This window comes from Juglans regia, chromosome 11 (assembly GCF_001411555.2).
Source record: "Juglans regia cultivar Chandler chromosome 11, Walnut 2.0, whole genome shotgun sequence".
NCBI lineage: Eukaryota > Viridiplantae > Streptophyta > Magnoliopsida > Fagales > Juglandaceae > Juglans > Juglans regia.
In genome coordinates, this window is record NC_049911.1 from 15,675,196 (window position 1) to 15,692,449 (window position 17,254).

A 17,254-nucleotide genomic window follows, 5' to 3' on the forward strand; every position below is an offset into this window, starting at 1 on the left:
CATTGGAGCTCAAATGAAGTTGGGCTTTGTAGGTTCATATTTTAGGCTTAGGATTCATGAAAATAGTTATGCTTCAAGGATTCAATGGTGACTTGTACAAGTGTAATCAAGGGGATGTTATGAATACCTAGAGGTGTAAGTTTGCACAATTAGGAATATTATGAGAAAGTATGCAAGTAAATAGTTCAAGGAGGTTAATTGGATAATGATATATCTAAGTGTAGGAAGTTTTAAGTAAATGATAGTTTTATGCAGTTCTAAGTTAAGTTTCATATGTAAATGAAAAGGAAATGACATGAGGTTGTGTATGCATGTAGGTTGTCATCTAACACGCACATAAATGGACTACATGAAATGAAAATAGCATGGAATCCAGGCAAATATTATGTTCGTACTCTTCTAGAGTTTTCTAAATGTTATGAAAATGAAATGAATTGTGTTTCTTTATGAAAATGAAATAAAATGCTTTTATAAGAAAAATGTTCTTTTTATGCCATGAAAGAAAAGGAAATGTTTTCTTACTTACGAAAGTATGCTAAGGTATTAATGTATAAAGTATATGTATGCAATGGCCCTCTTTGACAGCCCCCTTTTATGCACCCCAAGAATAGTTGTATGCATGTGTATGGATGTTATATGTAGTACTTATTGTATTTATATTCCATGAAACGAAATGATGAGGTTTCATGCTTTATGTTATTAAATGATGTTTTATGAAATGAACTGATGAATGAAAATAATGAAAATGAAAGGACTGAAAGGAATGAATTAAAGGAAAGGAAAGGAATGAATGTTTTAACTTATAAAGCTACAAAATGGCCGTGAGTGAATGAATGTTGGTACAAAATGAGGGCAAATTGCAATATCAAGTAGGTAGTACTGGTAGTGCAACCAGTGCTACCCCCTAACTGAGGGATTCCTAATCCATAGCCACGGGCAGAATCGGGACCAAAAGACCGCTAACCCCAACACACGGGACGTAATAGTATGTATTGGCCAGAGGAAAATGATAAGAGAAATTGAATCGATGAAACGTTTTAGTTCTTTATGAAGGAATGCACAAGGTGGAAATTATTTTTATGGAGAATGAAAATCTTTTTAAAGAAAAACCCAGCTTGTAATGTTTTCAAAGAAAAAAAATGTTTTATATAAAGTATGTAGATGAATGATTATTGCATAAATGAAGACCTATGTTGATATATTTTTACAGTATCAAGTAATGCTTATTAAGTATTCGACTCATTTTTTTTACGTGTGCGCCACCCAGGAACGAAAAGAGGACGAAGCGTTATAACAAACACGGCCCAAGGAAGAGGTGACAGAAGCCTAGGCATATTTTATGTAATTTATGAAATCATGTTTTGTAAAAGGGACTTTATATTTTAATTGAATGAATTCTGCTGCATAACTCTCTTTTAGATTTATAAAGTAGATTTCAATTTCTAACTATGGAATCTTTTATATCCTGGGAAGGAAAGGAAAAAGTTTTAAAAAGTTCAGCAATTCCCATCTCAATTTCCAAAACTATTTTATAAAATCCCACCACAAGGACGGGCATTACATACCTCTGCTCTAGCAAAAACTTAAGGCTCCTGTGATCCATCTTCATCTTAAAAGGTCTCCCTGACAAGTAAGACCACCACTTCCTCACTACCTGTACTAAAGCCAACAACTATTTTTCATAAGTAGAAAGACTCAAAGCTCTTCCTTTCAATGCCCTGGCTGAGATAGGCAATAGGTCTGTTTTCCTACATCAAAACAGCCCCTACCCCTTCCTTTGAGGCATCACACTCCACAATGAAAGTCTTCTCAAAATTAGTGAGAGCCGACTCTGGCAGTGAAGTAATCACTGACTTGAGCTTTTGTATTACATCAGTTGCAGTTTGGTTCCACTTAAAAAATTCCTTTCTAACAAGGCAGGAGTGGTGCTGCAACGAGGCCATATCCTTTAATAAATTTCCTGTAGCATCCAGTTAACCCAAGAAAACCTCTCAAAGACTTGAGGGTAGTGGGAATTGGCCAGCTTAACATGGATTGAATCTAGCCTGGATTAGCCTTAACACCATTCTCTGAAATGACATAACCCAAAAGATATTCAACCTCCTTATACCCAAACTTACATTTTGATATCTTTGCATAAAGCTAGTGCTGCTGCAAGATGGCCCAGTACTATTCTCAAATGCATCAATGATCTTCAACTGATTTGCTGTAAACCAGTATGTCATCAAAGAAGACGATAACAAATCTCCTTAAGTAGGGTCTAAATACATCATTCATCAAGCCCTAAAAGTTGAAGGAGCATTAGTGAGCCCAGAGGGCATCACTAAAAACTCATAGTGACTTTCGTGGGTCCTAAAAGCAGTCTTGTGTATATCCTCTGGTCTGAACCTTATCTGGTGATAATCAGATGGTAGGTCGAGCTTGGAGAAAGTCACAGCACCATATAACTCATCAACTACTGGTATCGGAAATTTGTCCTTAATTGTCTTTGATTAAGGGCTCTATAATCAATACGCATCCTCCAACTCCCATCCATCTTCCTAACCAGTAGAACAGGACAAGAAAATGGACTTTGACTGGCCGGAATTACCCCAGACTCCAAAAGTTCCTGACTATCTTTTCTATCTCAGATCTTCAATAGAAAGGATAGCGATAAGGACGTACACAACTGCTTTGGCTTCTTCCTTCAAATTAATCTGGTGGTCTAGTAATCTGGTGGTCTAGCTTTCTACTGAGAGGTAACCCTTTTGGTTCCTGAAATACTACCACAAACTCCTTTAACAACTTGCTGATCTGATGTTCTTGTGAGGGTGCAGCTAAACAATTACAAATTCCATTCAACAAGTCAACTGAAGTAACTTCCCCACTGCGGGCTGTCAGCTGCAAAATCACCCTCTTCTTTCCATCTTAGGAAGTTTGTCTAAACAAACATCATTGACCAAAATGGAACCAGAAACAGTAAGTCCCTTCAGAACATGAGTTCTACCACCAGAAGAAAACTCCATAGTCGACTTATGGAAATCCCAAACAATGGGGACCTAGATGCTGCAATCATTGAACCCCAAGCACTACATCACAACCTCCCAGAGTTATGACAAAATTCTGTAGAAAATTGTAGCGCTTGCACTTTCACTTCCACTAATCCACATTTTCCATTACTCACAATTGACTCCCCAGCAGCTACTTTCACCTTAAGTTGATCCTTAGAAGAAACAACAAGGTCACATTTGGACACAATCGAAGAGTCCAAGAAATTATGGGTGCTACCAGTATCTACTAGATCACCACCCAACGAGACCCAATTTGACCCAAGAACCTCATAGTTCTAGGATTAGGACACCCAATGATTGCATGCAATGAAATCTCAGGAATTCCCTGCACCAATTTAGTTTCTCCATCACCCACTATAGCCTCGGAATCCTCCAATTCTGCCTCATCCTCCCCCCCTCCCCCCCTTCATCAATCTGTACACCCTCCATCAAGTAGATTTTGGGTTTTTTACAAACATGACCCTTACTACATTTTCATCACAATTGAAGCATAGCCCTTTCTTGTGCCTTTCGTCCATTTGTGAGGAATTAACCTTTTGTATTGGAATACTAGGTTTCTGGAAATCCATTGAGGACTTGTTACCATATCCAGGATTATTAGGATAAGTCCCAGAATGATTCCCACCTTTCTGGTTAACTACAGGAAATTTGTTATTTGTATTCATTAACTCTTCTTGTAATCTTGCTAATCCAAAGGCTGATAATAAATTGTTGGTAATATCATCCCTTAGCTCGCTCAAAAAACACTCAATTTATAACTTTCAGGTAAACCCTTGAGTCAATTAGGAATTATCTCAAACTATGCCTTGTAAACTGCCATGGTTGTGGTCTGCTTCAACCTCATCAGAGCCTCCATTGGATAATCATATGGAGCACTCCCAAAACTCACTCGCAAGGCTTTGGTAAATGCATCCCAATTCTGAAAATAGCCAGAATCTTCAACATCTTGGAACCATACCAAGGCATCTACTAGTATGTGACAAGTAGCCAAGTTAAGCCCTATGGTGTTATGAGAAACATTGGTTGGCTGTGTAAATCCAACCATTTGGATCAGTTCCATCGAAACTTGGAAACTCAAGCCTAACATTTATGGCAAATCTTGCTGCACTCTGACCCGCTGCTGAAGTTTCTGCTTCATCATCCTCTACTCTTCAATTTGGCCCATTATATGGTCATTGGTATAAGACTGGCAATTCTCATTAAGCTGCCTCAACTGAACCATTATATCCTTCAAGGTACTTGAGTGTTCATCCTGTACTTGCTTCCGCTGCTCCAACTGCCTATTGCTACTAGCAAGTGACTCCTGCAGTTGATTGATTCGAGCACCCCCCCGCCATCTTAGATTCTTCACAGCTGCCCTCCAGATCGCAACTTCTCTAATACCAACTTGGTAGAACTCTTGGCAGAAAATGATTAGAACAAGAAAGAAAAAGAAAGAAATCAAGAACAAAACTTGACTGGCTTATTCGAGGAAGCCATAACCTCCAATCCCTTCATTGAAGAAAAATCACCAAATGAGTCCTCTGTATTTACATGGAAACCTTTTTATACAATTTCCACCCAACTCCACTTTCCTGCTACGATACGTGTCCACACCTACTGCTATATTTCTTTACAACCCAAGTGTTCCTTAATTATAAACCATCACACCATATGTCCTTCTCCAAAGTCACCCTGAGCTAACATACCACCAGCCACCACAGAAGAGCTGGCACACACAGTCAAGCCCCTACCAACCAAGAAACCACAGCATCTAAGTTGTCAGCACACCAACCTGATTCTAACAACCACCACGCCATGTTTTTTTTTTTTTAAGTAAAAGTATTATATATATATATCAATAGGAGGAATCAAGTATATTGGATGTATACAAGAAAATCCCTAACCCATACTAGAGAGCTCCTATTGCCCCAAAAGCCCACGAAAAACTACCCAACATACATCAAGCCCGAGATAGAATAACTCACCCCTCTCCAACCCCAACCCCATGTTTCCCATAGCCCAACATAAATCACACCTCCCAAAATACCCTCTATAAAAGACTACCCAACATACATCAACCTCTATGCCCTCGACTTGAGCTACCACCCTTAGCATCATAGTTGATTGCACTAAAAAGACGCTTCAACTCTCTGCTTTTCTTGAAGCTTGATTTGGTATCATGCGAGTGGCTTGCCTCAATCACAATGATTAGAGCTTTAAACTGGTCTTCACATCCTCCATGTGAGATTCCCACAATATGCTGAATCTCATTAACTTTTTGCAAAACCCAATCCGAAGATGATTAATCTATATTGTTTAATGGAGGAAGAGATACCAAGGGGACAACGTCTTCCCCCGATGTAGCGCCTGACGTAGATCCAAACAGTACCAACGATAAACCCTTGTTCAAATCTTGTGCCTCCTCAACAACACCAATGGTACTCTTCATTGGAGATTCTTGGTTGGCATCAAGTCCCTTCACCTCTGGCAACCTTGTGTGTGCAACTTCAACGGACCCTTTAGACGTCGGCGTTACACCATGATCACAGGATGGAACCAGAGCCAAGGGACACATTGTTGTTATATGTGTCTTCCCACCGTGCTCCAAGCCTTCCACAGACTCTACTCCTGTCGTGGACTTCTCAGATACCCAACCTATTGCCTTCTCCGCCATTATGATTGGGGACAAGTCAGAAACCTCCTCCAAGTGTTTCGTAGAAGCTTGCATGCATTTCTGCGTAGGAGCTGTTGTCACCAACGAAGGAATGCCTGCGTAGGGGTCTTGATTGGCGACGGAGGTTACCGGCCCCGAGATAAGGGTCTTATCTGGCACAGGACTTCTGTTGGATCGTGAAATTGGCCCAGAAGTGGAGCCCTTCTCAAACACGGGCCAATGGAGCTTCGGCCTCCATTTTGGGCTTATGCAACCCAGCCCAAGTTTGGCCTTCCCTTTGTCTGGCCTCAAACTACTACACCCAACAACCTTCCTTTTTCCTATTTTTAGAGGCCTCATACGTTGGCCCAAGCCCAAGCCCAAACCTTTGATTATCTTAAAAATCCAAGACTTTATCTCTCCTTTCTAAACAATTTCAAATCCTCCTTCACGCCCGTTACCTCCATTTTCAGACTATGTAGATACCCCTGCAACTCGTTTTCTCCTGGACAGCTATCCATTTAAGGTAATTGGATAGCTGAAAGTTCCCATGCCATGCTTCCCTTTTTGTGTTTTTGTTCAACCGTCAGAGGATGACTCAGAACTGCATGCGCTGCCACCCTCTTCCCTGCACCACCCACTGCCATCTCTGCATACAACTTGGAATGCCTCTCCTTCCCCTTCTCTACCTCTCTGTTTATATGTGGTGCAAGGACTGGAGCCTTCTTAGCCAAACTCTGTTTTAACTCCATAGAAAAGTTCTTCCAACCCTTTCCTTCCACTCCTTCCGGGATCGCTAAGAGACCACGACCCCCCCCTACCACCACCATAGTCAGTTACTTCCAAAAAATGCCCAAAAGAATTCGACCTCCTATGAGCAACAGAGTTTTGATTCCGTCCCTATATTTCTTGAAGAAGCCTTTCCTTCCTTTCGATAAAACACATTCTTCCACTATACTGGCCAGCCAAAAAGCACTGGCATGACGGGGCACCATCTCCTTGGTTACCTTCCTGCCCCTTTCTGTGATACGACAATAATTTCCACCCTCCATAGACAATATAAACACCTTTGATTCTACTAAAAGGTGTTTAAGAGTCCCCATTGTATAAACCCTCCCAAAGCTGTATAAACACCTTTCACCGGATCAAACCACTACACCTATTTAAAAAAAAGAACTGAATAAAAGAGACAAAGAAGTCAAAGCCTCTTTGATACCATGTCAAGATTAGGATTGAGAGAAAACGAAGGGTAGACCGAAAAACATGTCATACCCTCTCACTATTGCAACACACACACACACACACACACACACACACACACACATATACACTATGGAGTACATTTTACATTATACCCTCATTGGGTCTTATGCCCTCTAATAGTAACAAAGGAGAAGAGTTGGCCCTATTTAGGACCATGGCCCATATTCACCTCTCTAATATCATTTCTTCCCCTAAATAGCATAATCACTTCCTCACACATGCATTTGTTATGTTATACATGTCAAAACTATCTCATAGCCCTCTACCTCATTTCATCTTCAATTGGTGGCACCTTCTTAGAAATAACTACTTATCTTATCATTTAGAGTGTTGCACACATCCAGCCATGCATCCTCACTCTACTAGCAATTTCCTAGATCTGTTGTTTCTTCATTCCATGTATTTAATAAAATTATTCTTTTTTGCAAAAGTATTACAACTAAAATATATTAATACTAAAAGGTAATGCTACATCATGACAAACAGTCTATCCCTTTTGATGTTGTATGTGTTAAAAAATTTATAATGCTAGAATGTGACTAGATGGCTGACTTAAAAAGCCACCTGCAGGCACTTTATGCCCATTCATTACATATAACAATTTAATCCTTTGTTAATACGCAGATACTGGCACAAAGTCAATGCTTATTCCACCAAATACTAACATTGCTTCTTCTCCGGGAAAAGAAGTTTAGGACCCAAGTCCTTCTAGCTCCACACAACACTGCTCCGTTATGCTTTCACCCATTGTAGAAAATTCCCCAAAGCTGCCTCCCGCAGAAGTCAGGGCCCAAGTGAACTTTCCAATATATGTGCTACACTCATGAATGACTAAATTAGAATAGAAGAGCTTGCCCTGCCCATAAGTAAATGTTCATAGTAGCCTCATTAGATTGTACATCTTTTTTTGTCTATCCAGATTTTCTACAATCCCACGTATGGTAGCCTTCCCTTATAAGCTGATTTTCAAGGGCGAATTCTACCTAGTGGGTTCATAACAAATGGTATCAGAGCCACCCCACGTATGCTGTCCATGTTGGCACAGTTGCAATCGTGCTGCATAGGGGGTAATGCTGGCATGAAAGTGTTCGTCCGGGGTTAGGAAAGACCTAGCGCACTGCCAGCCCGTGTGAGCGCCGAGACCGCTGTGGACGTCGGCTGCAGAGCGTGGTGGTTGTTACGATCCCACATCGACTAAGGCTGCGTTTGGATGTTGAACTAAGTTGAGTTGAGATAAAAGTTGAAAATTGAATAAAATATTATTAGAATATTATTTTTTAATATTATTATTATTTTGTGATTTGAAAAAGTTGAATTGTTTATTATATTTTGTGATGGGATTTGAAAAAGTTATAATAATTATATAAGATGAGTTGAGATAGGTTTGGAATCCAAACGTACCCTACGTATGAGATTGGTTGGTGGTTTATAAGCCCCTAGGCACCCTTCCCTTGTAAGCCAGTTTTCAAGGGTGAGTTCTACCTAGTGGATTCATAACAAGATAATAAGTAGGAGCACAAACTGAAACATTTTGGAGCTAAAAAGATATCCCCGTATCAATCTCCATACTTTGGTGGGTCTTTTTGCTTGGGCAAACAGAAAACATTGTCTAAACCCATGTTTTGTTGTTTTCCTTTAATTAGGTTTAAGCTTGATGAGAATAATATTCTACAACTTGTAATTCATTTATTTTTCAAACCGACCCATTCACTAGCTATTATTTGATACCCTTCATGCCAGGAAAAATACATGAAAGGTCAATTTATTATATTTCTATTATTGGCGTCATCCACTGTCATCTCCTTGGCAGCTAAGAATAGATTGCTTTAAAGGGCTGAGGTTGGCATATAATTCTGGTCAGTACGTTATGGCTATCTTCTTTTGATCCTAACTAGAAATATGACAATAAAGTATTCATCCTCCCAACTAATGCTACCTAGTACCTTATCAAGTAGATAACACAATGGTCACATCTAAAAGCCCTCTTAAGAAGATGCAGCAAGGCATAGGGAAAGAAAAGATAAGCTCTCTACCTTCAGTATCTATATTGCATGTTGTTAACCTTCTACTGAATATATCTTCCATTATTGATCTAAATGAAGATATGAGATGAAGTATAATCTCTTAGGAATATGGTATAATATAAACATTCATCAATATAATAAATCTCTATTTATTAAAAAAAAAGGAGCAATCAAATAAAAAGATTGCCAAATATTTTCTTGGATGTTATTTTTCACCAATATAGACACACACACACAATATCAAAAGCAAAAAATGAGGGAAAGAAACTCACAAGGCTACCAAACCCAATATAGATAGGCTCTTTACCAGCTTCAAGCCATTTTACTAATGAGTCTGCAGGTTGATAATTTGATGCAAGGTCCAGAAAACAAAATCCAACTACATCAATGTTAGGTCCCCAATCTGCAAAATAAAAGGATTTTATTTCGTAACATCCTTGAAGAAACAACACCACTAGTAAATCTACTAGTGATGAAGATATCGGAAAAGAAACCAAAATAGATGCAGTGCACCAAAAACATTTTAACATTGAACTCGATAACTTTGAGAAAGATGTTAAGGGAGGATTCATGGCAGAAGACATGAGATTCAGCTCGTATCATTGCATGAAGAAGAAAAGCCTTATATTGAGAAAGAGAGTAGTAATACATAAAGGAGTACCCTTCCATACAATAAAATGTCATTTGATAATGGCATAAGTGTAACCAGCTAGACCACATGAATGTGAGTATGCATGTAACTAATATGATAGACCATATGCAATAAGAACGGAACAAAAATAATATCTACACCAGGAACCTTGCTTGAACTCATGATTCTAAATTTTTCAATAAAAAAACTCTAAGACGTTTGGATTCGTAAGTCATTTCAGCTCATCTCAACTCATCTCAGCTCATCTCAACTCATCTCACTACTATTCAGCAACTTCAACTCACAAATCTCACTACTATTCACAACTCATCTCATTACTATTCACAATCTATCTCAACTCATCTCAGCTCATCTCAAGTCATCTTCGAATCCAAACGTCCCCTAAGTTGCAAATGCACACACGATTATTCTTGAATCCACAACCACAACCATGTGATTGTGCTGTTGGAGTAATAGCACATTAGTGAAGTTTTACATACAGAAAATGATGGTTGACAATACGAAAATTGCTAAAATACTATAATTTGTATTCCTTCTAGAAGCCTTCCTCTATTATCTCGCCATGCATCAATACTATATGACCCTGGTGCGACTCCATTTCTAGCAAATATGCATGTTTAGGGGGGGAAACCCCTGAACCCCTTGAATACATGTATCTATGGCTAAACCAATAGGAGAGCCCATGATGGGTCCATACTTACAAACTGTTTAGTCAAGATAAAAGGGAAAGTTTTTTAAAAAATTAGTTAACCAAATATTTCTTCATAAGAACTTCAAATATTTCTTCAATCAGGAGTTTGAAGATGTGGGCAGTGTACATGGCTAGAATTGTTGAAAGACTGACTGCAGCATTAATTATCACTTGAGCAAGGCAAATGTGGTTGCAAACACCCTCAATAGGAGATCTTCTTTGAGTACTCTTGCTACCATGTAAAGTCCTTAAAGACATTTTGATGGAAATAGAGTGATTCGAGATTGTGATGGTACAAGATGTGCAAGCCGATTGAGCAACCTCGTGCTTGGGTCAATGCTATTGGATCAGATAAGGGCTGCCCATGCTGATGATGCAGGATCAGTGAAGCTTATAGAGGAGGTACATGAGGGAAAGAAGCCAAAGTTCATATTGATATATGATGACACCTCCAATTTAATGGGAGATTGTTTGTGCCTAACAAGAAGATTCAAGAGTTGATCTGGAAGGAAGCACAACACTATTTCTATGCTATTAACCCTGGTAGTACCACTATATACCATAAATCTATCCTATCAAAAAAAAAATATACCATAAATCTATGACAACATTGGTAGTGCGATGGGATAAACTGGGATCTAAAAAACTTTGTAGTTCAGTGTTCGACATGTCAGTAGGTCAAGACCGAGCACCAAAGCTCCTCAAGGACACTATAGCAACTTTCGATTCCAATTTGGACTTGGGACTAAATCTATATGGACTCTATGTCAGGTTTTCCGAAGGTACTAGGAAGGCGTACTCAGGGCAGGTTTGGGGGGTGAGATGAGAATTTTGTGTTTTGTTTTGAAGTTTAAAATATTATGTTTTAATATTATTATTGTTTTGGGATTTGAAAAATGTGTATTGAGATTTGAAAAAGTTGAATTGTTTATTATATTTTGTATAGGGATTTGAAAAAGGTGTAATAATGAGATGAGAATTTTGTGTTTTGTCTTGTGCCCCAAACTTGCCCTCAATCAACAAGGTGTTAGAGTTGTACGCCAAGAAGATCGTCTGCTGACCAAGATAGTGTATGACAGAGACACTCGGTTTACCTAAGCTTTTTGGAGGAGTGTATTGAAGGAGCTAGGAACCAAACTGACACATAGTACCTCCTTCCATCCATAGATCGAAAGATCAGTCTAAGAGGACCATACAGAGTCTAGAGGATATGCTTCGGGCCTACATTATAGATTTAAAGGGAAGTTAGGTAGGTACCTAGCTCTGATAGAATTTGATTCTAACAACCACTACTAGGATAGCATCAAGGTTGCGCCCTATGAGGTTCTATATGCCAATCTCTGCTTTATATAGATGAAAGTTAGCAAATGGAAAGTGATGGGACCCGAGGTAATTCAAGACGTGTGAGAAGGTGGTACTGTCAAAAAGAAGTTGGCAATAGTACAAGAAAGACAAAGTATGCTACCTACAAAAAAATAAAAAATAAAATAAAACTTTAAATTTTAAGGCCTCGTTTGTATTCACAGCCCATCTTAATTCATCTCAACTCATCTCAATACTATTCACTACTATTCAGCAACTTTAACTCACAAATCTCACTACTATTCACAACTCATCTTCGAATCCAAACGACACCTAAGTGGGAAGCAATGTATTTCTGAAGATCACTCCGATGAGAAGAGTAATGAGATTGAGGAAGAAAGACAAGTTGAGCCCAAGATAAATCAGCCCGTTCAAAATATTAGAGAGGATTGGAGCAGTAGTATATCGAATGGTACTATCACCATAACTATCGACCATACAAGGTGCGTTTCACATTTCTATGTTGAGGAAGTATGTCCCAAATCCTTATGTCCTGAAGTACGGTCCACTAAAGGTCAACAACGACCTCACCTACGAGGAGTTTTTAGGAGTCTTGGCATAGGTCCTATGCAACAAGACTTTCACGATGGTCAAGGAATCAACTTTGGAGCATCAAGGCAACATGAAGGAGAAATACCTTTATTTGTTCAATTAAGGTAAGAATTCGAGGACAATTTTTTTATAAGGGAGGACATTTGTAACACCCGAGCTCTAGTTCCCTAGTGCTGGGATGAAATTTTATCTTTGGCCCACAGGCCTATGATCTCTTACACCATTCATTGACTGACTTCCATGTATACAAGGTTAGTTCTTGGCCCAATCTTGAACGTTAGCTGCCAGCATAGGGTATTAATTTATAAATTCTTACAATTCTTGTTTTAAACCCACGAAACCCTAGAACATAATTTTCGATATGAAAATTGGGAAATTATGAAATCCTAGAACAAACACTTAGCCGAAACCCCCATTTTCCTAGGAATCCTAATCCTAGACAAAATTAATCTAGGAGCTCTTAGCCTCATTGACTGTCGAGACTCTTAGGTGAACTAAGAGAAGAAATCCCCATAGAACGCTCAACTTACCAAGATTATGGACTACCATCACATTTGCCTCCACCCATAAGATTTATTTAAACCTTGACTTTGGTTAAATCATAAAAGATCACAACCATGACGCCCTCCAGTCAGCACTTATTAGAATTCTACTAAAAAAAACAATCTCAAACCTTAAACCAAGGTGCCGCACACTCCTCATTTAGAACTCTAAGAATCCCCAACTCTTTTAATCTAAAACACAACCATGAAAAGATCCTACATCACCTCTAGGATACATGAGGTAAAGCTAATTCATTGGTAGCCTTCTTTTCTAATTACTATATCGTAGAGCTTATTCATTATATATTATATGATGTATAATATATAATAAAAGCAAAAACGCGACCCATTCTATACAAGTTTCATATGGAGAAGGCTTATTACCATGCGAATTGGGATTTTCTTTTTTATTTACTTGGGAGGTGTGGTTTTGGTGAGAGGTGGTCCATTAAGCATTGCGTATATGCTACTAGATTTTCCGTCTTGGTGACTAGTACTCCTATTGGTTTTTTAAACAGCTCTTGTGGATTGAGTTAACTCCTTTCCTTTTTGTTATCATAACAGATGTGCTTAGTTGGATGTTGGAGGACGTTGTTGGCAGCTATCTCTCAAGTTTCTCAGTGGATTTCACTAATAATTGTTTTTTCAATGGCTCTCGCCTACATTTTATGGATGATGCATTGCTTTTTTGTGATTTAGACCAAGGCCATATTTGTTCAGTTCTACTTTCTTTTTTTTAAGTTGTTTCCAGCCTAAAGGTGAATCTTGAGAAATCCGAGATGGTCCCAGTAAGTTCCGTGCATAATATAAGAGGATTGGCTAGTATCATGGGATGCAAGGTAACTTCTTTGAATCTCTGCCATGAAATACCATGGTCTTCCCCTAGGAGCTGCTTATAAGTTGAAGGCAACTTGGGATGGCTTCAATTGAGAAGATTGAGAAGGTTGGCAGTCCAGAAAAGGATATATTTGTCAAAAGGGGGAAGAATCACTTTGATTAAGTGCACTTTTCTAACTTTTCTACATATTTTCTATCATTATTTCCCTGTAGGTGTGGCTTATCAAATTGAGAAGATTATTTGTACTTTCGTTTGGGGAGTAATTGGGGAGGAGGCCAGGTTCCACTTATTTAGTTGGGATCAGGTCTGCTCCCCGATAATATAAGTGGAAGGTTCAAGGTCCGAAAGTTGAGGATTTTGAGTAAGGCGCTTCTTGGTAGCTAGTTATGGCAATAACATGACTAATCCTAAGTCAAAGGGTCAAGAACACAATCAAAGAAGGGGAGCCATTCCACCCGCAGGGGGAGGGGGGGGGGGGGGGGCTTTAATCAAGTGAAAAGTGCATGGTGTGCAATTGCGGGAAAACCGATAGGAATGGGGAGATTTTGTTTGTTCGTTACTTTAGATTTACGGCTGGTGAGGGATCTAGGATCCAATTTTGGCACATGATTTGGTGCAAAGATCCTACCCTCAAGATTGCATTCCCTACCCGTTCTGGATAGCTTCTGATCCGGATGCTTCGGTGGCGGATATTTTGGACCTAACGGTTCTTTATACTGGAATATTCGTTTTCTAAGGGCTGCCCAGGATTGGGAAGTGAGGACTATTTATGAACTATTTAGATTGTTGTATGATGTGAGCATCGCTAGTGGGAAGATGGACAATTTGCTTTGGATTCAGGATGGTAACAAGAAGTTCACACTTCAATCTTTGTATCAGGTAATGTTAGGTCAAATCCTTTCCCGTGGATTTGGAGGAGCAAGGTGACTCCCAATGTAGCTTTCTTTGGTTGGATGGCTTCCAAGGGAAAATTATTGTAATGAATTGGTGCTATATCTGTGAAAAATGTGGTGAATCTATGGATAATTTATTTTGTGGGATGAGATTTTTAACAGCATTGGAATTGCATGGGCGATGCCTAGGAGGATGGTGGATCTTCTTGCTTGTTGGAGATGTATTTAGGGCAACCCCCAAATTGCTATCATGTGGAAAATGATTCCTCTATGTCTTGTGTGATGCATTTGGCCTGAAAGGAATGGTAGGAGCTTTGAAAACCAGGAACAATCTTTGGATGAACATAGATGCTTTTTTTTCCATACTTTCTTTGGGCCTCTACTATTGTTTTTAATGGAGTTATTTTTCATGATTTTTTGTATCCATCTCTAGTTCCTTGTAATTAGGTGTTCTCAATTATATACTTCCTGTGCACTTAGGCTATAGCTTTTTACTTGTTTTAATAAAACTTAGTTTTACTTATTAAAAAAATATATAATAATATATAATTTAAGAGACAATATACCAAAAGTAGTTTGAAAACTTAGCCAACTGATCTATTACAACAAGAAAAGAACCTAATGTTGGAAAATTGTGGATGAGATGTTGATAGCCAGCATGCCTACACGACTGGGGGTGCAAGTCAAGCCAGCCTAAGCAACAAGCCAAGTTTTGGCCAGCTTGACACAACAGATCTCCTTGAAATGCTCCTAAAGATAATGTTAGAACGTTGGAGAAAGCTTATTTATTATATACTATTATTAATATTAAAAGATCACATAAATGTAATTGTTCCTCTCAAAACTGTTGTTTACAATTATTGTATGGTAAAGCTCATTTGTTGATAAGCTTTGTTGAGGAGGTATCCTTTATTATAAGAGAAATGCTTTAGTTACAAAGAGATTTCATAAAAGTAAACTCATAAACTGACATGACTTCATGTGATACGTTAAATCTACTTTACAATAATTTGACGTACCACATCAAGCCACGTCAGTTTGTGAGTTTACTTTTGTGAAATCTATTTATGACTATAGCACTTCTCATGATAAATGAATGAATGAAAGAAAGAAAGAAAGGAAAAAAGACTGAAAAGATAAGTGATTGAATATTGTATGATGACAAATAACGAGGTGAATGGCATGAATGCCTCATTAGATGTGCGCCTAGTTATATCCATCATCTTATTGATTTTGTAATTGGTTCCAAACCCTTGCACACAAGGGGGAAATTGTGTGAATGTTAATGTTTTTTATGTAATGTGATGTATGAAAGATTTTTAAGATATGCATGATGGTTAAATGCAAAAGCTTCATTAAGTCATGATTATGTTTACTTTGTGATGTATTGTTTAGTGCGTATTCACACTCTTGTTTTTATGTTTTGACAGTCCAGGTGAAGAAATATATGATGATGAGTCCACAGGTCAGGAGTACCTTATGGAGATTGAGACTGAACAGACAGTTTTGTATTAATGTGAGAAGTTTAGTTATTGGTTATGGAACTTGTATGAATAGCCCAAGACTATGGTTTTTCAATAAGTGCTACCATGCTTTTTATTAACGAAGATTTTGATTTGTTTTAAATGCTACAAAATCTTTCGTACCTGGCTCATTTGTAACGGTTCTATTAGTAGCAACCCTAACACTAGGAAGGGGGTGTTACAGTTAAAGAATAGTGAAGACGAATGAAAGATGAGTGGAGCCTTCTGATTCATGGATTTGATCTTGATGTTGTTCTAATCAAGAGAAAATTATCTTTTTCCTGTTATTGCATTTAGATTTCAACCCATGACGAAAAGAAAAAAAAAAAACTTCAGTGATTTTTTAAACATGCGTTTTGATGATTCAAGAACAAACCAACGTGGAAAGGGGAAGTGGCAAAACTACAATGATTTTAGTTCAAATATATGGCTGCAATATATACAAGACTTCTATGGAAAAACTAGTGAACACTTTCAAGGAGAAACAGACTCATTTGGAGACTAATGCTCATTTGGACATAAATACAAAGGAAACTCACCTTACTAACCAAGAGAACAGTAAACTTATCAGAACACTCATGCCCTCGTGTCTAGACTTTAGGGGCTCTCTATGTTCAGGTACATATTAGTAAATACAAACCAAAATAGTGCAGTCACAACAGAGCACCTAAACTACATTGTCTATAATTCCACCCAGTAGTTTTAAGAGTGCACAAGGACACAAATGTCAAGAAAACCGGGCCACATTCATTTTAAAAAAATATGCAACCAACAAGACGAAGCCAACGAACTAATAAGGTAGGGCCACAAAATCCAAAGTGAGGCAAATAAGGTCTGGAAATCATAAAACTAAGTGACAAGGGATAGTTGAATATTGCCAAAAGGTAGCTTTTCCAGGAAAGTTATACACACCGATAATGACAAACAATGGCATAACAAAAGTGACCCTTAGCTTTTCAAGTTGTCACCAGTCTGCACCATCTTTAATCCAGTGGATGATGCAAGATAAATCAAGCAATGTTACCCAAAACATTTATCCAAAATCTTTGAGGAGTCCAAAAAAAATACAACACATCCCAGATAACCATCATATTCATTAAGTTTTAACAATGGCATGATAAGGTGTCAAATTATGCTGTCAAAATTGTTGATTGGAGTATATAAAGAAGTGCAGTAATGAGTACCGAAGAAATTACTAAGCAATCATGGAATCAAATTTTGATGAGATA

At 38.3% G+C, this 17,254-nt stretch overlaps 1 protein-coding gene across 1 annotated transcript in view; it reads right to left on the reverse strand.

Annotated features, from left to right (window-relative positions):
- LOC108995789 (sterol 3-beta-glucosyltransferase UGT80A2-like) overlaps window positions 1-17,254 on the reverse strand; it is a 45,043-nt gene that overhangs the window by 14,851 nt on the left and 12,938 nt on the right. The window contains exon 9 of the mRNA XM_018971417.2: window positions 9,245-9,375. Coding sequence (XP_018826962.1) covers window positions 9,245-9,375 — 131 coding nt within the window. The remainder of the gene's footprint in view (window positions 1-9,244; window positions 9,376-17,254) is intronic.